The sequence below is a fragment of the Uranotaenia lowii genome, chromosome 3, assembly GCF_029784155.1.
Source record: "Uranotaenia lowii strain MFRU-FL chromosome 3, ASM2978415v1, whole genome shotgun sequence".
NCBI lineage: Eukaryota > Metazoa > Arthropoda > Insecta > Diptera > Culicidae > Uranotaenia > Uranotaenia lowii.
In genome coordinates this window covers 364,546,754-364,572,396 of record NC_073693.1, presented here as the reverse complement: position 1 = coordinate 364,572,396, position 25,643 = coordinate 364,546,754, and the positions used below count along the sequence as shown (strand labels likewise).

General features: G+C 34.7%; 2 protein-coding genes across 2 annotated transcripts; both read left to right on the top strand.

Annotated features, from left to right (window-relative positions):
- Positions 1-6,476: 6,476 nt before the first annotated feature.
- LOC129754042 (zinc finger protein 16-like) lies at positions 6,477-7,529 on the top strand. The gene has a single exon (XM_055749899.1). The coding sequence runs from the start codon at positions 6,477-6,479 to the stop codon at positions 7,527-7,529; it is 1,053 nt and encodes a 350-aa protein (XP_055605874.1).
- Positions 7,530-21,321: 13,792 nt separating this feature from the next.
- Positions 21,322-22,374, top strand: LOC129754041 (zinc finger and BTB domain-containing protein 14-like). Its single transcript, XM_055749898.1, has one exon. The coding sequence runs from the start codon at positions 21,322-21,324 to the stop codon at positions 22,372-22,374; it is 1,053 nt and encodes a 350-aa protein (XP_055605873.1).
- The last annotated feature ends 3,269 nt before the right edge of the window (positions 22,375-25,643 follow it).

Here is a 25,643-nt window from a genome sequence, read left to right as displayed (position 1 = left end):
GTAGGGGAAAAATCAACAAATATTTGCAGCATCATTTATTTTTTGTCCGCAATGAAGAGCGTCTAACCAACCCAGGAGACAGCTTCTCAAGATGAAGAAAAACTAACAAACTGCAATCTAAAACCCTTTCGGAACAGAGACAAAAGCCCTGTTTTGATGAGAGATTCCTGAGATAACATTCTTTCGAAGATAATTGCATTTTTATCACTCTCTTAAAATCTTCTTTAGGCATCTTTATGAGGATGTACACATGTTGGTAACTATGTGATGGAGATCTGGCTGGTTGGAAAAAAGATAGACGGTTTACTTTCTACATAAAAGAGCTCGTGATAACAGGACATTCTTTTGCAAAAGGATATGGACGAGCCTTCACAGTTTCATTCCGGTTTGGGATTTTTGAAAGGCGGAGATGCATCTTTTTCGAGCGCCTTGAATTCCTTTCTGAGATACCCAAAAGCATGATGATTGAAGAGGTGATATTTATGTATGAGCAACGTTCCCAATGTTATATTATTTAGAAACTTATTGAAAAACATAAGATTGAACGAAAGCTGTACGATAGCTTAACAATTATTATATGAACATGGCCGTAGGAACGGGATGTTTCGGGGTTTAAACTACCACTTTTTTTTAAAGATCTTTGTGCAGAATCTTGACGCAGAACTAAAATTAAAATCCCAAAACTCATCTAAGGTGGTCAATAATTTGCAACTCGAGACTCCATACATCCAAACTTCGGGTAGTGGTCATATCACCACATATCTTACAACTCAGATTCTGAACCTCCTCGTGGTGCTAGCAGGGGAACGAGCAACCATAGCGGAGATCGGGTACCCAACCCCGATTTTTTTAAAAATATGTCTTTATTTGTATCAATTCATCATTACATTCATATTACTTTGTTACATCAAATTAGGTGTTCAGCTCAATAATGAACTGTTCATAGCCCTATAGATTATTAATTACTTAAATTTATTTATTCGACTAAAATTTGTTGTGCACAATTAAGTATTTAAATGCAGTAGAACATCCTGTAATGACAAAAAATAATAATAATAAACCTAAACCTAAAAACTATCCTAAAATTTGTAGCTGCCACTGACCGATCCCTTACTGGCGTACGACTTAAGCACCACTCCTTACACAGCTTATTTGTACATGGAACCCCCATGTCCTTCCTTGAATCCCCAAGAGTGGTCAAAATCTTCATTTAATCGAAGAAACAATCGAATTACAATTTACAATATATATTAGAATTTATTCCCTAATTTTAAAGAAATCATTTAACGTTTTAAATCTAAATCCTATCTAACCTACTTGCGTGCAATTTTTAAACGCTTAAAGTTATACCTCCCCGTACGTGCATGTTTTCATTTATTTATTTATTTATTTATATTCTCAATTTCATGCTACAAGCTTTGGAGCAGCATAGCTTGTTGCACTCGAATTTTATGCTTTTGATAGTGGCGCTTCCGTAAAGGATGAAACGGAAATAAAATTTAGATTTTTTACGTTTTAATTCAGTAAAATTCGAAAAGATTGGTTATTTTGATTAATTTTACTAAGCATAAATGTAAAAAAGACCCAATTTATCATGGAATTTCAATGAAATCAAAGGAAATATTATCACAGAAAACCATCACAGAATATTTGGGTAAAATCACAGAAAGTCAGAATTGTTTTTCTCAAAAACACAGATTTTTTTTCGGCAACCTTGCCTCCGGCGTATCTACCCGCATTGCTCAAACCGTCGATCGCGCGGATCGATATTCGAGATGTTGTCGAAAATGTTGAATTTTCGAATATAAGGACTGCTACAAATTAAACTAGGGGAGGAGCGGGTTATATGCGCCTATTAAGCATAACACTGATTTAATCAAATATCACATCGAATATGTGTACAAAAACTATATACACGTGTGCAGGCATCTGTTTACTGTACAATGGAGTAATTTTTATGTTAAAATTTTCTTCTGTTTCCAAGAAAACGATTTTATTATAAGTGTTGTCTAAAATGCCGAACCTCAAACCGTGCGGGCTAAATGCGCCTATTTATGTTTTGAACAAAATTTCTGTTTTTTGGGCCATATTTCCGTGAAATTTCATTGAAACTGCTAGAAAGTAATAATTTCCGTACGACAAAGCTGAAGTTTTATAAAAATCTATGTATATTATAATTTTATGGAATAAAACAAAAGTTAGGGTTGCCATACTATGGAGGCAGTTCATCCATGAGAAAAACTTTATCAAATCTGTTTTTAGATCTTCATTTCTCTCTTAAGATGTTATTCAGAGCTTAGATTTGAAGGTTCAATGATAAAAATCATTTATTTATCCTATTTAACCTGTTATTTTAGGGTGGAGGCATTTTACAAACATGATGGGGGCATACAAAAACACTCTATTATTCCACTAAATTATCATTATTAAACCTCCACAAAAGCTGAAATATTTTTAATTTCTTAAGTTCATTTGAGTAAGAAACAAAAACCATCCTTGTTTTTGTTTTAAGCTTCTTTACGTATTATTTTTAAGAGTCGAAATATTACATCAAAATGTATCAAAACCTTGTATGATTTTTTTAAATTTTATTGAGTTTGTAAATTCATAAAACTCTTTCTTGCCTTATGTTCTAAGCGTATCACCCTCAAAATGCATTGGTCAGATAAGCTGTCTAGTCAGCCATTTCATCAACCATCCATAGGGTCATTTAACCCGATAGGCCCATTTAGGAAACCTTTCCCCTAATTGTCATCGAATCTCTGCGATGGAAGACTGCATCCATTTGCCTCTAAAGTTTTAGATGATTTTGTTGGCCATCTCTTCGATCGATTCAATGCCGGCAATCCGATGAAGATCTTCGGTGCTGTGCCAAAGTGGAAGCCGCAAAATCATTTTTAGAACCTTTTTCTGAATCCTCTGGATGGTTTTCTTTCTCGTCGCGCAGCAGATAGACCAAATCGAAACTGCATACATTATCGCTGGTCGGAACACCTGTTTGTAGATAAGCAACTTATTTCTTAGGCACAGCTTTGATTTCCTGATGATGATAGAATAAAGAGATTTAGTGTATTTATTACATTTAGATTGAATATCTTAAATGATTGTGTGAGTCTTAAATGATTGTGTGAGTGTGAGTCCCAAGTACTTCACGTGATCAGACCATTCTAAAGAAACCCCATTAAAAGTCATGGAATGATTTTCATTAGGTTTCAAAAATTAAGCTCTTGGCTCATGGGCAAATAAAATAAGTTGAGTTTTGGAATCGTTAGAAGAAATTTTCTACATTTTCAAGTAATTCAAAAAGGAATATAAAATTTGTTGCAATCTACTACGTACCACCCGTAAATTTCGATCTTTGGCTGAAAGCAAAGTATCATCAGCGAACAATCTTCTACCTTTTCCTTCCGGAACATCAGGAAGATCAGAAGTAAAAATATTGTATAAAATTGGCCCAAGTATACTGCCCTGAGGGACACCAGCTCTAATGGATGTCCTTACAGAGCATGAATTTTTATAGCCTATTTTTAAGGTTTGGCTAGTCAAATAATTTTGGTGAGATATACGGAAAAATTAAATCGAGCTAATTTAGCTACTAAACCTTTGTGCCAAACACTGTCAAATGCTTTTTCATTATCTAGAAGAGCAACACCAGTTGAACAACCTTCAAATTTGCTAGCGTTAATCATATAAGTTACACTCAAAAGCTGATGTGTAGTAGAATGTCCATGACGAAAGCCAAATTGTTCATCAAGGAAAAAAGAATTTTGATTAATGTGAACCATCATTCTATTCAAAATAACTCTCTCAAATCGTTTACTTAAAGAAGTAAGCAAACTAATTGGTCGATAACTCGAAGGCTCTGAAGCACTTTTTTCAGGTTTAAAAATTGGAGTTTCTTTGGCATTAATCCATTTATTGCGAAAATAAGCCAAGTGGAAACATTTATTGAATATATTAATTAAAAATTTAAAGTACTTTCACGCAACTTTTCAATAAGAATATAGTAAATTCCATCTTCCCCGAAGCTTTCATATTTTCAAATTTTTTGAAAATCAACTTTAGTTCATCAATATTTGTCTCACATGAACTTTCAAATACATTTTGCTAAGAAAGAATATCTTCAAATTTAAGGGAAATTTGAGCATCAATTGGACTAACAACGTTTAAATTAAAATCATGAGCAGACTTAAATTGTTAGGCTATTTTTTGAGTTTTTTTCTATTTAGTTAAAAAAAAGTTTATCTCCATCTTTCAAAATAGAAATTGGCTCCTGGGGCTTTGGGTAGGGTTTTATATCCTATACTGCATTGGCAAAACCTTCATTACGAATGAAATTTAAACGACGTTTGACCTCGTTTTGGAGGTCGCAATAAATAAGTTTCAAATGACTATCCCTAGTACGTTGATATTGTCGTCGACGAATGTTTTTCAGTCGTTTCAAAAACTGAAGATCGTCATCGATCAAAGTTTGATTAAATTTTTGTTCATTTTTGGGTATTGAGGCAGGTTTAGCATTGACTATTGAAGTTCTGAATCCAAATCAATATCTTCTATTGAATTCAGTGGAACGTTTACATCCAAATTACGTTCAATAAAATTACTATATTGCTAACAGTCAGCTTTTTGAAAGTTAAATGTTGATTTTAAAGGGTTTTCAATGGGACTTTGGGATGAAGAAAAAGTTACTGGAAGGTGGTCTGAATGGAGGTTCGCAAGAGTAACCAATTGACTACAATGCTCGCCTAAATCCGTTAGAACCAAATCAATTGTGGAAGGATTTCTAATTGAAGAGAAACAAGTATGCCCATAAGGATATTCAACAGTATAATAACCTGCAGAGCAGTCATTACATAAAATATTCCCATTTGAGTTTGATGATATGTTATTCCAAGATCGGTGTTTTGCATTAAAGTCACAAATAATAAAAAAAAAACTTAGACTTATTTCTGATGAGTTTTTGTAATTCTTCCTTCAAAAACTTTTCTGTTCACCGCTACATTGGAAAGGCAAGTGTGCGGCAACAATTATTATTTTCCCCATCGAAGTTTCTAATTCAATTCCAATTGTTTCTAAGACTTTTGTATTGAAAGAAGGAAGAAGTCTAAATTTGAGACGACTATTGATGACAATAGCTACAACCCCACCTTGTCGATCAAGTCTATCATTTCGTAAAATTTTAAAGAAAGCATTGCTTTTCAAGTTATTGTAAGGCTTTAAAAAAGTTTCAGTGACCGCTACAATATGTATGTTTTGAGTTTTCAAAAATATGAAGAACTCATCTGAATTGGACAGCATAGATCTAGCGTTTCAATTCATAATATTTAATTATCTATTTGGATCCATGAAGGAATCGTAAAGTCATAATAATTTTGTTAGCATAGATAAAAGAAATTTGGAATGCTTCAAACATTGAATTTGCTTTCAACATAAATTGCATCATTTCCATTTAATTTTGTTTCAAAAATTTTAATTTTTCCACAGTTATCTCACCCAAATCAACAAAATTTGTAAGGATCAGATAATGAAGAAAGAGAAGAACAAGTATTTGAATTTCGGGGACTTTCCCAAGCCTTTGCCTGAACGTTGAGACTTGGTTTTTTTCCATTAGTTATACCTGGAGAGGGCAACCCATTTTCAACCACCTCTGAGAACGTTAATCAACGAGACTGTGTGGCTGAACCAGCACAGGTAACATTAAAATCACTTCGAGCATTACCAAGACGAGATTCTTAAGAAAGCTGAGGCTGACCGCGAACAGGCAGATTGTTTGCCGACCTGACGTGTGAGGATGAAAAAAAGGGAGGAGGAGAAGAAATTTTTTTGACAGTCTAGAGAATTCGAGGAATAATTACCTGTGCAATTCGCACACTTGAAAAATTCTGTTTGTGGTTTATCACCACCAAAAAGGCATTTAAATTTTACATGATCGAATGGGCCGCAAAGCATGTATCTGGCATTCGTTCTACAATTTTAGTGCCGTTACAAAAAGCTTGACAACGACGATATTGAGTTATATCTTGAAGATTTTCGAAGAGGTTCGAATTTGACTCGACAATGAAACATAAGACGAGCCTTTTCAAGAATTCGCAAATTATTAATCTGATCCTTTTTAAAATACATCAAATAAAGCTCAGGAGCAAAACCAACACTACTGATATTATTCGTGTTGGTTCTTTTCCTCATTTGAATCACTTAAATCGGAGAAACCCTAACAATGAATTCAATTCGGTTGTGATCTCACCCGGTGTCTGATCGCCGGTGAGACCACGAAGCACAGCTATTCTAGGTAGCTTAATGTTGAGATCGCCATCACTGCCCTTACGTCCAAGGTAACCAGGTAGCTGACAATCGAAATTCTACTACCAAAGGGCCCATTTATAAGCACCGACCCGTAGCTCCTTCAGTCATTCAACTTTCGAACTACTTACAATTAACAAGTGCAGTGAAAATACCCCACCCCAAGTTTCATCATTATGGAAAACAGCCTGGACAACACTGATTTGCTAAAAATAGCTGAACTGGATCGGCAGTATCTGGTAGACGCACTAGCCACCATGGAGTATCCCGCTGAGATGGTATCACCAACACCGACGGTTTGCTACGAACAGACGCCCTTCACATCGAACATTGCCGCAGCAAGTCCGGAACCGATCTACGAAGACATCAGCTACCGGCGCTCCAACGATCAACAACTATTTCACAAGGAATTGCACGGTCGTCAGAAAGGGTTTGGATCGGTGGATTCTTTCAGTCAATACGGATTCCAATACTACCAGGAACCAACGACTGGGCCCTTGGGCCAGCGATACAGCGATGATAGCGTCCCGAGTTTCGAGGCCATCAACGAGCAGAGTAGCAACGACAAATCCCCTTGTCCTGTCAATGTTGAGGAACGTCAGTCCCCTGCTGGTAGACAATCGCTTCAACAAAACTTTTCCGGGTTTTCTGGTATCATTGAAGAAGAATCGAAGCAAATTGAGCATGAACCATCGAAAGCAACCCGGATTCCCACAGTCATCGAGGACTTTGCGACTGAAACTTCACAAAGTTCAACAGATGGGCCCATCATATCGTACGTCGAAGATGCCGAACTAGGTAGGGTGCTGGTAATCGAAAATAGGAAGCCCAAGACGAAGCGAGGCCGGAAGCCAGTTGCCAAAATAGTGGTCCAAGTCACCGATCACAAATGTGGCGAGTGTGGCCGAATGTTCGCCAGGAAATGTGGACTAAACCAGCACATCAACCAAGTTCATGGAACCCAGCGAAACTGCCGGTGTCCCATTTGTGGAAAGTGGTACGCAACAGAAAAGCAACTAAATGTTCATCAACGGCGCCACGATAAGGGCAAAAGCTTCCCCTGTACGGTTTGCAATTCGGAGTTCAACTTTCAATCCGATTTGGTGCGCCATGTCAATCATCGTCATGGAGAGGCCCGATATCGGTGCAAATATTGTGACAAACCATTCGAGCGTAAGGACTATTTGAAGAAACATGAGATCGGTCATGTTAATAATACCGTGAAGTGATCCTGCTTCTTTAAGCTTACCTACATTCAACGAACAAGTTCCTTTGAGGACTTAGAATTTTAGATTTATTGATTTTTTTATATTGAGTGAACAATAAAATAACTAATACAATAAAAATACAATACAAATATTATCTAAAACTATCCAAAAATAACATTGTTTTCAGCATAATTGAGCGTCTCAATTCATCCGATGGAAAAATTGGGTGTCATTAAAGAATCATTATATTAAACCATGATGGCAAACCGACACCAAACTAAGAATCGATATCTGAACAATTGTAATTTAAGGTTTCGATTTCTCTTCAACAATGCATCATTATGGATCATTCATTCCCATAAAAGGAGATCCTAATGATGGCATGATTTGGCATTCATTTTTCAGACATGGCAAATTTAGGTATCGTAGAGGTATTATTGAACAGCGAAAAACATTTTAGTGTGTCTTTTTAAATCTTTTTGTGAATATTCATACATGCTCAAAATCCCCCCAAAATACCACAAGAAAGTTGCTTCATTCATTCCAAAAGCCAAAAATCACCAATTGTTGTACCTACACTTTACAGTCCAGCAATAAGACTGAACTCTACGATTGATGGTAAAAGGGTAAAAAAAATGAAAAACCAGCTGTGGTCAGCTTTTTGTAAACCGAACATAATTTCCAACAACTTTGTTATCGGCTTTTCAATGCAAAATCAACAAAACGACAAACGATGCGATGGTGGGAAAATTTATTTGATCTGGAAGGCAGCCATTCCTGGGTGATGAGAACGGTAAAACTATGATGATGATGTTCTCCAGCAGCCAGCTGCTTACTGTTTGAGGTCTTGTGGCAAGGGAAAAGCAGAGCCCTTGGGAGGCCAGAATTGTTTGCCGAAGCCATTGAAACCGTACCGAGGAGATTTGGATTCCGAATTCTGTCTGCGGTGGTCAGCAACTTTCAAATCATCTGATTCAAAGTACCAAGTCCAATGAGTTATTTAAATTGCTCATGAAGAGAAGCTCAATAGAATCTGAATTCTAGAGTCTATCAAAATTAATATTAAGGCAAATGATCCCTATTTTTTCCAAGCAACAATAAATACATAAAATTTCAATCATTTTTCGAATTTGTATCTTTTTCTGAATACGACTCGATGCAAACTCGTAGCGTAGCAAATGCTGTTGTGCGGCAACTTCATGCTAATAATGCATAATTCATATCTGTAAGCAGTATCTCGGCATAAAGGACACACAAAAAACAACTGACATAAAACTGAAACAAATTGCAAAACGGTCCAGCAATTGGTCAAACTCTAGCTGGAACACCCTACAATGAATCCTTCTCTGGAGCTGGTGATGCAGTGGTTTGTACGAAACCAACTTTGCCACGATCGCGCAAATAACTACAGCAGCATTATCATTTTTTGGCACAGACAAGCAGACGTAACATATTTAAATATTCGAAAATATTTTCTTTCAGAATATTTTTGAAAACCAATGATTAGTAAAAAACAGTGATTTTTCTTAAACTCTTCTTTCAAACTTAAACGATTGAAACCTCGATTAATATTTATGACTTTAGTTTCCAACTTTGTTTTTGAATAATTTGCAATATAAGCAATGTTAAACAACAAACCTATTAAATAAACATACAGCTTAATTTCTGCATAATGATTAATTACAAGTTCTTTGGTCAATAAAAATTCATCATGAATAATATATTTCATAATAAGAATACTGTAAATATTAAACAAAAAATTACAATCTTGATTTTTCAAAAAACAAAATCTTTAAATGAATCCAAATTTTTTATTCTATTTGTGGTTTCTTCTGGTTTGTTTTACCGATATGACATTGATTGAATAAAACATTTAAATTTTGAATCCAGAATCAAAGCTATGAAACTGCAATCTCCTGCATTTTAATTCCCTTATGAAATCTGAATTTTCAATTTCAATTGTGGATCTGAATTCTGCCGATTTTTTGGCCAAAGTTCCAGATAATAATTTATAATAATAATAAACCAAAATATGGAATTTGTATCAGATCCCTCAACAAGAATTATCTTATTTGTATTCTGAATGTTCGGCTTTTAATATGAATCATTTTTTCAGTTAATTATTTGAAATTCATTTATTTAAATTTCAATTCTGGATCACCAACTCTGCAAAAGAATTAAAAGTTTTAATGTTTTAAATGTCGTAATTTTTTCCCATTCCGAAATGATATGATTCGAATATGGAAAAACGTATCTAGTTGAGGTTTGGAATGGAAACCCAAGATTCGAATCAGAATTTATTCTGAATGATTATCAAAATCTGATTACAGAAATTTTAGGCTCATAAGCAAGTTTTAAACAATAAAAACAGAATTATTCAAATCTAAGCTTACCAGATATTTAAAGTTTACAAAAAATCTTTCATGTTAATTTTGATGAAATTTGCTCACAAAATTGAGAAGCAAAATACATTATTCTGATGAAAAAAATCAAATTCTCGCTTGATTTATCGATTGAAGTGAACAAAATCGGGCAACATTTGGGCAATCTCGCTAGCTTAGTATTATCGTGTGGAAATTCGATATTCTGGAATAAATTTCAATTAACTGTTAAGAAATTTGTAGACAAACAGTACACGTATTGTGGACTTGGAATAAGATTTCTTAGTTTTGGTTTTAGTTCTGGGTCAAGATTGTTACTCTAGAAGCATTTCAGTCGTTCGTCAAAAATTTACTAAGAATTTGGAATTTGGAGTTTAGAGAACATTTTACTTGATATTTTTGGACCCTCATTCATATCACCAAGATTAGACAAAATACTTCGAACATCCGAATTCTCAATTTTGCCCAGCCCTGCCTAAACAAAGTTCATTAAATCAATTAATGTTATTTGAAGTTCAACTTTGAAGACGGTCACTGGACGAAAAGAATGGCAATTCGGAAAGAAAACAGTATAATTGAAAGTAAGATTGGATTGAAAATACAGAACTTTCCTAGAATTTAAAAAAATGAAGTTCTTAGAGTTTAATATTTCAAACAACGCGAATATTCATTAAAACAAACATGCATTACCATTTCTTAACTTAACCACTCCCGCTGAAACAACTCAGATAGAGATTTTCTGGTAACTCTTTAACAAATTCTTCCTGGGTAATTCAAGTAAAAATTTAAACTTAAAATGGATTTGCAAGCAATGATTCACTGGAAAAAAGATAAATTCTAACAAAATGTGAATAGTTCAGTTCCGATCTACAGATTTGGAGCTTTTTTGAGAATTGTATCATTCTCAGTTTTTGGGGAGGAGCAGGCGTTGACTTGCCGGGGACGGACGCGTTTTTTTTTTTCTTTCGTCTCGTGAAAATTTGTTCCGATCTGTGAAATAAATAAAAAGTAAAGAAAATTATTATCAAGTTATGGTGTAAATAGTGCACATCGTTTGTACTTAGCATAAGCCGTCGAAAAGACGATCATCTTCGTTCTTATTCGTGTTTAAGAATGGTTTCCGAAAAACAAAGTTGAAAATTTGAAGAGTGCGCTGGATATCATCTATTGAGTGGTGTTTTTAAAAAAAATCAAGCTGCTGCGCTGCAGCTTTTTATCCCGAATTAAGGAAAATTAATGATGTTTTAAAAAAATGTTTACCCTAACGAGTATTTGAGCCCAAACAGATGTAATATGTCACATAAAGATATGTTTCGAAAAATTTTTTTTTCGCATTTCCGAGTGTGCGTTGTATCGTATATATCGCTCGGCCCACTGCTGTTAAAAATGTTTTCGCGATTCGGCGTTAGTCTGAAATTTATCCGAAGCTTGAAAATAGTTTAGTCTGAAATGATGTTTCAATAAGTACGAAAACATTGATGTAGAGCGTTGCTAGATTTGAACATTTTTAACCAGCAAACGTGGCTAGTATCTTAATTTTAGATCCTTCTCGTGAACTACGTGCGTGCAAAGACTTGACATTCTGGACTGCTTTGATTGAAAGAAATGCGTATTCGAAGAACATGAAGTGCATTCCCGGATTAAATTGAAACTGTTAAATTTTTTAAAACGAATGACGAACATCGACATGTAAGATCTTTCCTTGTCATTTTAAATTAAATATAATTTCTAGAAAGCTAAATTAAACCGTTAAGAATTAATATATATGTACCTCTTCACAGCAGAATCGATTTTCTTAAGTCAGAAAGAACAGTAAATATATTCAAAAAACTAATTCAAGCTGGGGATGTCTTTGTTGATTTATTTATGTTTTTTTTTATATTTCCAAGGAATGGATTAAGTTATACGAGTTTGCATCTGAAGCGAAACGAAATTTTCGAGTTCTCGACAGACCTCTAAAGGTTATGTGTTTAAATAATAGTTTATTTTTTGTTCTTATTTATTTTCAAGAGCGAGTAAAGGCACTTTTATCTTGGTCGATGACCAGAAATGAGGGTACACTGGAATCAAAGACAGAACATAAAAATCATATTTTCACGATTTTTTTTTGTTTTACTAAAAATGTTTAGAGGTTTAAATTCTTCAACACATTTTTAAATTTCTGTGTAAAAAATAACTCATTTCCAGCCATTGAAGGTTGGACCTACTACTATTATCAACAAGGAGCACTTTTTAGCGTGCTTCCAACGAATTTCTCCTCGGACGTATGGTACTAGTGGTCCACGCTCCTTATTTCCTTTTGATCCTTACGTCTCACCGTTTTCTGCTCCACAGTGGGCCCGGCCGGTTTATGTTTTATATTATTTCAATGTTTTTATGTTAACTTAATGGAAAACATGAACAGAGAAAAGAAGAATAATAATAATCTTTTATCATTCTCCGGGATCAGCCTGAAGTTCTGGCTGTGGAAGTACAATTATTTTTATTTTTTATTTACATAGTATTCCGTCTCACGACATAACTTTACAAAGTACAATTAGTGATTAGTGATTAGTGATTGCATCATAGTCAGTTTTTGAACCTAAATACCCTCTATGGTAGGTTAATATAAAACGAAAAGATCCACTTTTCAGTTTTCAGGTCACCCTACTTTGAAACAAAACACCCTATGGGCCGCCTATGTTAACCTAACTTTTCAAACGTGTGTTTTACCAATTAGAGTTGATTAGAAGTGTTTGGAAAATGAAAGGGCAGCTACTAAAAGGATAAGGACCTGAGTTCCGCACAAATACATGTATATTTTTCAAATTTTTTTTATAAAGTTAAGCCACTTTCAACATGTGAATAAGGGGAAATTTTAAATTATTATTTTATGATCATAATGAAAAGAAATGACAATCAAAGTGTTCGAAACATTTTGAAAATATTTTTGTCCGCTAACTTGTATGACAATCTCACATTGTGCGTTACGATAGTTACCAGAGGTAGCTCAGAAAATGTTATATTTTCATTATAAACAAGAATGAGCGGAAAGGATAAGCATGAAGTAAACTTAAAAATATTGGTTTTTTTTATCAAAATTTATCAGCAGTTTTCAAATTGCATTTTAGGTATTCTAAAAACCTTTCGTGATTATATTTAGGAAGCTTGTTGAAAAAATTTCTTTTTGGACACATAAATAAAAAATCTGAAATTTGATCTGAAAATGAGAATGAGAATAAACCCGGGCAAAATCCAGACTTTTCTTATGGAATCCGGGCAACCAGGCCGGACCGGACTTTTACAAAATTTTATATTTAATATCCGGGCAAACCCGGATAAAACCGGGCACTCTGGCAACCTTAGATTAAACCCAACTTCACACTCAAAAAAGCATTGATAAATTACACAAAATTTGGACGCTCTTTTTTTGTAAAATTTTTGAAAATTGTAAAACTTAACTTTAAAATTCATTGTTTCTCTAAAACTACAAAATTCAAAACCAAAATCCTCCATTGAATGAAACTGATTAATAATTTCAGAATCAGTCGTATTCCTTTCTGTAGGTGAGTAGTATTTTGTAATTTAAAGCTTTCAATGTTGAATTGGACGAGTAGGCGTAGTTTTGATGGCAACGGACGTGTTTTTTCGGGTCAGAAAAAATTTCGTGTATTTGATTCTTTTTAATAAAAATTTTGTGATCAAATGGTTGAAAAATGTTCAACGAGTTATCGGATAAGGATCACAGGATGTGTTTTGAATAGGATTGAGGGATTTTCGTACGATCATAAATTATTCTCTAAGCAAGTGGTTTTTTTTCTGTGCAACTGAAGGTGACTATGGTGAGTTCGTGACTTTCATGGGTTTAAGTTTATTTCACCCCAAAATCTGAAACTTGTTTGTGTTAAAGTAATCTCATACCATCGTTGAGATAACTCGCAAGTTCCGAAAATGATTCGTATTAAGTGTGAAAAGTGTTTGTTGGTCCAAATCCTTGAAGAGATGTAACATCAAGTTGGAAGCATGAACATTAATATTAAAAATTTTTTAATGCTTTTTTTCAAAATAAACTGGTGAACATTATGCAGGTGTGGGAAATTTAAATGGCCTTTTTATTTATTTTTTTTTTTTAAATATATCTTTATTAGTACCAATTCATCATTACATTTATATTACATTATTACATTAAATTAGGTGTTCAGTTCAATAATGAACTTTCAGAGCCCTATAGTTTAATTATCACTAAAATTTATTTATTCGACTTAAATTTGCTGAGCACAATCAAGCATTTTTATAAAGGAGAACATCCTGTAGTGAAAAAAAAAAAATTTTAAACTAGAAACTAAAGCTATCCTAAAATTAAACTAATTGTAGAGAGAGCGAATCTCTGCGATGGAAGACTGCATCGATTTGCCTCTGAAGTTGGAGATGATTTTGTTGGCCATCTCTTCGATAGATTCAATGCCTGCAATCCGATGAAGATCTTCGGTGCTGTGCCAAGGTGGAAGCCGCAAAATCATTTTCAGAACCTTGTTCTGAATCCTCTGGATGGCTTTCTTCCTCGTCGCGCAGCAGCTAGACCAAATCGGAACTGCATACATTATCGCTGGTCGGAAGACTTGCTTATAAATAAGCATCTTATTCTTCAGGCACAGTCGGGATTTCCTGTTGATGAGAGAATAAAGAGATTTAGTGTATTTATTACATTTAGATTGAATATCTTCAATGTGATTCTTAAAAGAAAGATTCCGATCAAGTGTTAGTCCCAAGTACTTCACGTGATCAGACCGTTCTAAAGAAACCCCATTAAAAGTTATGGAATGATTTTCATTAGGTTTTAAAAAATTTGCTCTTGGCTTATGGGGAAATAAAATAAGTTGAGTTTTGGAAGCGTTAGGAGAAATTTTCCACATTTTCAAGTTATTCAAAAAGGAATTTAAATTTTGTTGCAATCTACTGCGTATCACCCGTAAATTTCGACCTTTGGCTGAAAGCAAAGTATCGTCAGCAAATAATCTCCTACCTTTTCCTTCGGGTACATCAGGAAGATCAGAAGTAAAAATATTGTATAAAATTGGCCCAAGTATACTACCCTGAGGGACACCAGCTCTAATGGGTATCCTTTCAGAGCATGAATTTTGATAGCTTACTTGCAAAGTTCGGCTAGTCAAATAATTTTGAATAATTTTGGTGAGATATACAGGAAAATCAAATCGAGCTAATTTAGCTACTAAACCTTTGTGCCAAACACTGTCAAAAGCTTTTTCAATATCAAGAAGAGCAACACCAGTTGAATAACCTTCAGATTTGCTAGCGTTAATCATATTAGTTACACTCAAAAGTTGATGTGTAGTAGAATGTCCATGACGAAAACCAAATTGTTCATCAGGGAAAATAGAATTCTGATTAATGTGAATCATCATTCTATTCAAAATAACTCTCTCAGATAGTTTACTTAAAGAAGGAAGCAAACTTATTGGTCGATAACTTGAAGGCTCTGAAGCACTTTTTCCAGGTTTTTAAATTGGAGTTACTTTGGCATTTTTCCATTTATTGGGAAAATAAGCCAAGTGAAAACATTTATTGAAGATTTTAACTAAAAAATTTAAAGTGCTTTCAGGCAACTTTTTAATAAAAATATAGAAAATCCCATCTTCCCCCGGGGCTTTCATATTTTTAAATTTTTTGAAAATCAATTTAAGTTCATCAATATTTGTCTCACAAGAACTTTCAAACACAATTTGCTTAGAAAGAATATCATCAAATTCTAGGGAAATTTGAGCATCAATTGGACTTACAACGTTTAAATTAAAATCATGAGCAGACTCAAAATGTTGGGCTAATTTTTGAGCTTTTTCTGAATTAGTTAAAAGAAGTTTATCCCCATCTTTCAAAGTAGGAATTGGCATCTGGGGCTTTTTTAGAATTTTAGTTAATTTCCAAAATGGCTTTGAGTAGGGTTTTATGTCCTCTACTGCTTTAGCAAAATTTTCATTACGAATGAAATTTAAACGACGTTTGATCTCTTTTTGAAGGTCGCAATAAATTAATTTCAAATAAGGATCCCTAGTTCGTTGAAATTGGCGTCGACGAATGTTTTTCAGTCGTATCAAAAACTGAAGATTATCATCAATTAAAGGTTGATTAAATTTATGTTTAACTTAAGGTATTGAAGCGGCTCTAGCATTGACTATTGAAGTTGTCAAATTTTCTACAGCCAAATCAATATCTTCTATTGAATTCAATGGAACGTTTACATCTAAATTACGTTCAATAAAATTCATATATCGCTCCCAGTTAGCCTTTTGAAAATTAAAAGTTGATTTTAAAGGGTTTTCAATGGGACTTAGGGATAAAGAAAATTTTACTGGAAGGTGGTCTGAATCGAGGTTCGCATGAGTAACTAATTGACTACAATGCTCGCCTAAATCCGTTAGAACCAAATCAATTGTGGAGGGATTTCTAATTGAAGAAAAACAAGTATGCCCATTAGGATATTCAACAGTATAATAACCTGCAGAGCAGTCATTAAATAAAATATTCCCATTTGAATTTGATGAAATATTATTCCAAGATCGGTGTTTTGCATTAAAGTCACCAATAATAAAAAATTTAGATTTATTTCTGGTGAGTTTTTGTAAATCTCCCTTCAAAAATTTTTTCTGTTCACCGCTACATTGAAAAGGCAAATATGCGGCAACAATTATAATTTTCCCCATAGAAGTTTCTAATTCAATTCCAATTGTTTCTAAGACTTTTGTATTGAAAGAAGGAAGAAGTCTGAATTTGAGACGACTATTGATGACAATAGCTACACCCCCACCTTGTCGATCAAGTCGATCATTTCGTAAAATTTTAAAGAAAGCATTGCTTTTCAAGTTATTGTCTGACTTTAAAAAAGTTTCAGTGATGGCAGCAATATGTATGTTTTGAGTTAAGATAAATAAAAAGAACTCGTCTTGGTTAGCCAGCAAAGATCTAGCGTTCCAATTCATAATATTTAAACATCTATTTGGATCCATGAGGGAATCGTAAAGTCATAATAATTTTGTAAGCATAATTAAAAGAAGTTTGGAAAGCTTCAAACATTGAATTTGCTTTCAACATAAGTTGCATCATTTCCATTAAATTTTGATGCAAAAATTTTAATTTTTCCTCAGTAATCTCACCCAAATCAACAAAATTGTTAGGATCAGAAAAGGAAGGAGAAGAGAAAGTATTTGAACTTCGGGGATTTTCCCAAGCCTTCGCATGAACGTTGAGACTTGGTTTTTTCCCATTTTTATTAGTTAAACCTGAAGAAGGCAACCCATTTTCAACCACCTCTGAGAACGATAAACAACGAGTCTGTGGCGCAGAATCAGCCCAGGTAACATTAAAATCACTTCGGGTATTACCCAGCCGTGATTCCAATGTAGGCCGAGGCTGACTGCGAACAGGCAGGTTGTTTGCCGGTCTGACGTGTGAAGACGAAAAAGAGGAAGGAGGAGAAGAAACTTTCCTGGAAACTTTGGGGTTTTTCCTAGAAGCAACAATTTTTGCCCTAACGGGACAATCTAGAGAATTCGAGGAATGATTACCTGCGCAATTCGCACACTTAAAAAATTCTGTTTTTGGCTTATCACCACCAAAATGGCATTTAGATTTCTCATGAACGAATGAGCCGCAAAACATGCATCTGGCATTCATTCTACAATTTTTAGTGCCATGACAAAAAGCTTGACAACGACGACATTGCGTAATATTTTGTAAAAAAATGGTATGGGATTTACGAAAAGGTTCAAATTTTACTCGACAATGAAACATAAGACGAGCCTTTTCCAAAATTTTCAAATTATTAACCTGATCCTTTTTAAAATGGATCAAATAAATTTCAGGAGCAAAACCAACACTACTGGTATTATTCGTGTTGGTTCTTTTCCTCATTTGAATTACTTGAATTGGAGAAAAACCTAACAAAGAATTTAATTCAGTTGTGATCTCATCCGGTGTCTGATCGCCGGTGAGACCACGAAGTACAACTTTAAAAGGACGATCACCTCTAGTGTCGTACGTAAAAAATTGGTGTTTTTTATTATTCAAATAATTTAAAACCTTTTGAAAATCATTAAAAGATTCCGCCAATATACGAGCAGTTCCCCTTCGACCGATCTGAAAAGAAATCTTCACATCCTTGATGGAAGTGACGATTTCTTTTCGAAAGGCATTGAAGTCAGGAATCGTGACCGTTATTGGTGGAATCTTTTCGTTTTTAAGAGTATAAGAAGAAGAAGAAGATTTCTTAGTACTCTTATCAGAATTAAATATGAATATTTCCTCATCACCGATGTTATGAAGGACATCGAATGAATTGGAAATTTCAACTTTTTTGGCAGATGGCCCTGGATTAGGTTCAGCAATCCGTTTTCTTCCGGCCCTTGAGCCGGCCGAAGACTTCCCCATGCTGGAAAGAAAAGAGAAAATATGAATAAAAGAAAATGAAAATAATTTTAGCACTGAAAAGTGCTGATTGAAATTTTGATAGCCTATTTTTAAGGTTTGGCTAGTCAAATAATTTTGGTGAGATATACGGGAAAAATCAAATCGAGCTAATTTAGCTACTAAACCTTTGTGCCAAATACTGTCAAAGGCTTTTCCAATATCTAGAAGAGCAACACCAGTTGAACAACCTTAAAATTTGTTAGCGTTAATCATATTAGTTACACTCAAAAGTTGATGTGTAGTAGAATGTCCATGACAAAAACCAAATTGTTCATCAGGGAAAATAGAATTCTGATCAATGTGAATCATCATTCTATTCAAAATAACTCTCTCAAACAGTTTACTTAAAGAAGGAAGCAAACTTATTGGTCGATAACTTGAAGGCTCTGAAGCACTTTTTTCCAGGTTTCAGAATTGGAGTTACTTTGGCATTTTTCCATTTATTGGAAAATAAGCCAAGAGGAAACATTTATTGAAGATTTTAACTAAAAAATTTAAAGTGTTTTCAGGCTACTTTTTAATATGAATATAGAAAATCCCATCTTTCCCCAGGCTTTCATGTTTTAACATTATATGAAAATCACTTGAAGATCTCATTTGTCTCACATGAACTTTCAAATACATTTTGTTTAGAAATAATATCATAAAATTCAAGGGAAATTTGAGCATCAATTGGACTTAAATCGTTTAAATTAAAATCATGAGCAGACTCAAATTGTTGGCTAATTTTTTAGCTCTTTCTGCCTTTCGTAAAAGAAGTTAATCTCCATCTTTCAAAGTAGGAATTGGCTTCTGGGGCTTTTTCAGAATTTCAGAGTAGGGTTTTATGTCCTTTACTGCTTTTGCAAAATTTTCATTACGAATGAAATTTAAACGACGTTTTATCTCTTTTTGAAGGTCGCAATAAATAAATTTCAAATAGGATCCCTAGAAAGTTAATATTGGCGTCGACGAATGTTTTTCAGTCGTATCAAAAGCTGAAGATCATCATATATCAAAGGTTGATTGAATTTTTGTTTAACTTTGAGGATTGAAGCGGCTTTAGTATTGACTTTTGAAGTTGTCAAATTTTCTTCAGCCAAATCAATATCTTCTATTGAATTTACATCTAAATTACGTTCAATAAAATTCCTTTATCGCTCCCAGTCAGCTTTTTGAAATTTAAAAGTTGATTTTAAAGGGTTTTCAATGGGACTTTGGGATGAAGAAAATGTTACTGGAAGGTGGTCTGAATCGAGGTCCGCATGAGTAACTAATTGACTACAATGCTCGCCTAAATCCGTTAGAACCAAATCAATTGTGGAAGGATTTCTAATCAAAGAGAAACAAATATGCCCATTAGGATATTCAACAGTGTAATAACCTCCAGCGCAGTCAACCAATATAATATTCCCATTAGAGTTTGATGAAATATTATTCCAAGATCGGTGTTTGGCATCAAAGTCACCAATAATATACATAAAGATTTATTTCTGGTGAGTTTTGTAAATCTCCCTTCAAAAAGTTTTTCTGTTCACCGCTACATTGGAAAGGCAAGTATGCGGCAACAACTATAAGTTTCCCCCATAGATGTTTCTAATTGAATTCCAATTGTTTCTAAGACTTTTGTATTGAAAGAAGGAAGAAGTCTAAATTTGAGACGACTATTGATGACAATAGCTACACCCCCACCTTGTCGATCAAGTCTATCATTTCGTAAAATTTTAAAGAAAGCATTGCTTTTCAAGTTATTGTAAGGCTTTAAAAAAGTTTCAGTGACCGCTACAATATGTATGTTTTGAGTTTTCAAAAATAAAAAGAACTCATCTGAATTGGACAGCATAGATCTAGCGTTTCAATTCATAATATTTAAACATCTATTTGTATCCATGAAGGAATCGTAAAGTCATAATAATTTTGTTAGCATAGATAAAAGAAATTTGGAATGCTTCAAACATTGAATTTGCTTTCAACATAAATTGCATCATTTCCATTTAATTTTGTTTCAAAAATTTTAATTTTTCCACAGTTATCTCACCCAAATCAACAAAATTTGTAAGGATCAGATAATGAAGAAAGAGAAGAACAAGTATTTGAACTTCGGGGACCTTTGCCTGAACGTTGAGGCTTGGTTTTTTTTCCATTAGTTATACCTGGAGAGGGCAACCCATTTTCAACCACCTCTGAGAACGTTAATCAACGAGACTGTGTGGCTGAACCAGCACAGGTAACATTAAAATCACTTCGAGCATTACCAAGACGAGATTCTTAAGAAAGCTGAGGCTGACCGCGAACAGGCAGATTGTTTGCCGACCTGACGTGTGAGGATGAAAAAAAGGGAGGAGGAGAAGAAATTTTTTTGACAGTCTAGAGAATTCGAGGAATAATTACCTGTGCAATTCGCACACTTGAAAAATTCTGTTTGTGGTTTATCACCACCAAAAAGGCATTTAAATTTTACATGATCGAATGGGCCGCAAAGCATGTATCTGGCATTCGTTCTACAATTTTAGTGCCGTTACAAAAAGCTTGACAACGACGATATTGAGTTATATCTTGAAGATTTTCGAAGAGGTTCGAATTTGACTCGACAATGAAACATAAGACGAGCCTTTTCAAGAATTCGCAAATTATTAATCTGATCCTTTTTAAAATACATCAAATAAAGCTCAGGAGCAAAACCAACACTACTGATATTATTCGTGTTGGTTCTTTTCCTCATTTGAATCACTTAAATCGGAGAAACCCTAACAATGAATTCAATTCGGTTGTGATCTCACCCGGTGTCTGATCGCCGGTGAGACCACGAAGCACAGCTATTCTAGGTAGCTTAATGTTGAGATCGCCATCACTGCCCTTACGTCCAAGGTAACCAGGTAGCTGACAATCGAAATTCTACTACCAAAGGGCCCATTTATAAGCACCGACCCGTAGCTCCTTCAGTCATTCAACTGAAAAAGCAGTGAAAATACCCCACCCCAAGTTTCATCATTATGGAAAACAGCCTGGACAACACTGATTTGCTAAAAATAGCTGAACTGGATCGGCAGTATCTGGTAGACGCACTAGCCACCATGGAGTATCCCGCTGAGATGGTATCACCAACACCGACGGTTTGCTACGAACAGACGCCCTTCACATCGAACATTGCCGCAGCAAGTCCGGAACCGATCTACGAAGACATCAGCTACCGGCGCTCCAACGATCAACAACTATTTCACAAGGAATTGCACGGTCGTCAGAAAGGGTTTGGATCGGTGGATTCTTTCAGTCAATACGGATTCCAATACTACCAGGAACCAACGACTGGGCCCTTGGGCCAGCGATACAGCGATGATAGCGTCCCGAGTTTCGAGGCCATCAACGAGCAGAGTAGCAACGACAAATCCCCTTGTCCTGTCAATGTTGAGGAACGTCAGTCCCCTGCTGGTAGACAATCGCTTCAACAAAACTTTTCCGGGTTTTCTGGTATCATTGAAGAAGAATCGAAGCAAATTGAGCATGAACCATCGAAAGCAACCCGGATTCCCACAGTCATCGAGGACATTGCGGCTGAAACCTCACAAAGTTCAACAGATGGGCCCATCATATCGTACGTCGAAGATGCCGAACTAGGCAGGGTGCTGGTGATCGAAAATAGGAAGCCCAAGTCGAAACGAGGCCGGAAGCCAGTTGCCAAAATAGTGGTCCAAGTCACCGATCACAAATGTGGCGAGTGTGGCCGAATGTTCGTCAGGACATATGGACTCAAGCAGCACATCAACCAGGTTCATGGAGCCCAACGAAACTTCCGGTGCCCCATTTGTGGAAAGTGGTACGCAACAGAAAAGCAACTGAAGGTTCATCAACGGCGCCATGATAAGGGCAAAAACTTCCCCTGTACGGTTTGCAATTCGGAGTTCAACTTTCATTCCGATTTGGTGCGCCATATCAATCATCGCCATAGAGCGGCCCGATATCGGTGCAAACATTGTGACAAACCATTCGAGCGTAAGGACCATTTGAAGAAACATGAGATCGGTCATGTTAATAATACCGTGAAGTGATCCTATTTCTTTAAGCTTACATTTAACGAACCAGTTCCTTTGAGAACTTAGAATTTTAGATTTATTGATTTTTTTCTTAATATTAAGTGGACAATAAAATTTCAATACAAATTACTACAATAAAAATTACCAAAAACAAAAATATTTTCTTCAATATTATCTGAAAATATCCTAAAACAACTTTTTTTTAGCATAATTGAGCGTACTGAATACTTCTGATGGAAAAATTGGGTCCCATTATAGAATCACTATGTTTGGCAAACCGAAACCAAACTAAGAATCGAACGATTGTTATTTAAGGTTTCGATTTCTCTAAACAAGGCATCATTATGGATCATTCATTTTCATAAAAGTGAGATCCTTATGATGGCATGATTTAGCATTCATTTTTCAGGCATGGCAAATTTAGATACCGTAGAGGTATCATTGAACAGGGAAAAACATTTAAGTGTGTCTTTTTTTAAATTAATTTTGAAGAATTCGGCACATGGATTGCTAAACTAGCTGTGCTCTCAACATTTATTTTAAAATCGCATTTAAACGAGTTCCACAATGTCTCAGAATACCTTTCACACTTGACATTCAGTGCAACCCTTTTCCGTTGTAAGATCCAGCTCAAAATTGGCATATAGCTTTCTGATGATTCCTTCAAATCATCCAAGAATTTAACCCAAACAAAATAAAAAAATATAAAAAAAATTGAATTGTGTGAAAATTTTCTACCCAGAATTTATATAAAATAAAATATTTTGAAAGTGGACTTTTTTCAAAGATCGACCTTGCGGAACTTCTAAACATGATTTTTTTCAGTCGGCCCCAAACAAAAGTTTATTCTCCACATTCCAATCTACCGATTAGAGGGTGAGCCCCGAGATTACCAGAAATTATGCAATTTTTGGACACCCAGCAATAAGACTGAACTCTACGATTGAGGAAAAGGGTAAAAAAAAAATGGAAAACCAGCTGTGGTCAGCATTTTGTAAACCAAACATAATTTCTCTGTTATCGGCTTTTCAATGCAAAATCAACAAAACGAAAAACGATGCGATGGTGGGAAAATTTATTTAGTCTGGAAGGCAGCCATCCCTGGGTGGGGAGACGAGGAAAACTATGATGATGATGTTCTCCAGCAGCCAGCTGCTTATTGTTTCAGGTCTTGTGGCAAGAGAAAAGCAGAGCCCTTGGAAGGCCAGAATTGTTTGCCAAAGCCATTGAAACCGCACTGAGGAGATTTGGATTCCGAATTTTGTCTGCGGTGGTCAGCAACTTTCAAATCATCTGATTCAAAGTACGATGTCCAATGAGTTATTTAAGTTGCTCATAAAGAGATTCTCAAGAGAATCTGAGTTCTGGTGTCTCTCAAAATAAATATTATGTCAAATAATCTTTGTTTTTTCAGTTAACAATAGACACACAAAACTTTAATCATTTTTCAAATTTATTTCTTTTTCTGAATGTAACTAGATGCAAACTCATAACGTGGCAAGTGCTGTTGTGCGGCAACTTCATGCTAATAATGCATAATTCATATCTGTAAGCAGTGTCTCGGCAAAAAGGACACACAAAAAACAACTGACATAAAACTGAAACAAATTGCAAAACGGTCCAGCAATTGGTCAAACTCTGGCCGAAACACCCTACAATGAATCCTTCTCTGGAGCTGGTGATGCAGTGGTTTGTACGAAACCAACTTTGCCACGATCGCGCAACTAACTACACCAGCATTATCATTTTTTGACACAGACAAGCAGACGTATTTTAGTTCGTTTAAATCGCAAAAAAGTAAAACATATTAAACATAATGGCGATAATAACCATACTTTTTGTCAAACAGAGAATAAGTCGGATTACTGTGTCTTCACCGGCGTAGCGTTGTTAAAATATTTCGTAATTACTTATTTAATTTACATTAAAGCCTATGTATTCGAATAAAATTAATAAACTTGTTCGAGAGAAATTCCTTCATTTCAAGTCTAGTCAGAATTCAACACGATTACTTCACTGTTACTATGGCTAAATCATGTAATAGAAAAAATTTCATTCTTCCAATATGAAAGCATATGAGATCCTCCCAAGTAGCAATTTTAGCTTTATCATGGTCAGCACAACTTCATAAGAGCTATTGCAATAATCTTCATAAAAAGCTGCATTCTATACATAACCAGAACTCAAATTAAGCTATTTGGCCCTGTTCTAGAAACGTCTTCATGACTAGCTTTTTAATTTTCGATAAAATCATCATGCTGTAATTGTGTGCACGCTTGTTCCGTCTCCAAAGTTTTTTAATGCTTTTATAAAACATGATAGCAATTTTTGTTTTTTTTTTCGATTCCGTGAGTTCTTCGAGTTTTTTTTTAATTTTCTCCAGCAACCATGGTGGTTGATGAATGGTTTTAACCATATAATGACAATCTTGTCTACTGTTTGTGATAATTAGCATGATTGCACCTCGTCAAATCTTTAGAATATGAAAATTTTAATGAAATATTAATTTTTATGGGAAAAAGTAAAATTAAAAATATATCGCAAAAATCATTTTTCAATAAATGTAATTGATGATAAGTTAAATTTGCCGATACAGTGAAAACCCGATTTTATCACCCCCTTGATGAATTTTAGAGTGATAAATCGGGGAGAGTGATAAAATCGGGAGATTTTAAAAACATGATTTTAATCCGTTCTAATCTAATAAATTACTACAAAAAACGTATATCATACTAATAAAACAGTGTAGAGGATTTGTAGTAGATATTTCCTTTTTTTTTACATATTACTAGTAATAGGTCCTTTTTACACCAAATTATCATACAATATTGTTTTTACGTTTCTTTAAACACCTTGTTTCGATCGTTATTATCAGAAAATTAAGTAATCTAAAATGGTTCAAATCCTAATGATCAAATTATTTCTTTTGGAATTACTGAAGATTAGACTCAAAGCTTCTGTTTAAATCAAAATCAAAACCGACCACTGAGGCAACATCACTTCTGCTAACAGCTCAAATGATTTACAACTCAGATGAATCTGGATTGTTTTTTCAAATGCTTCCATCAGAAACACTTGGTCCTAGCGAGAAATATGCTGCAGGGTGTAAAGTTGACAAACAGCGAATAACTTTTATGCCATATTGTAATGCAACCGGAGACCACAAGTTACAGATGGTTATCATCGGAAAATAAAAAAAATCCTAGAGCTTTCAAAAATTTTAAGGTGCCCGTCGCATATTTCGTCTCTAAAAATGCCTGGATGACTTGAGTGATTTTCCAAAA

What these genes read in the sequence shown, in the direction of transcription:
- LOC129754042 (XM_055749899.1), top strand. Translation starts at nt 6,477, where the DNA reads ATGGAAAACAGCCTGGACAACACTGATTTGCTAAAAATAGCTGAACTG.
- LOC129754041 (XM_055749898.1), top strand. Translation starts at nt 21,322, where the DNA reads ATGGAAAACAGCCTGGACAACACTGATTTGCTAAAAATAGCTGAACTG.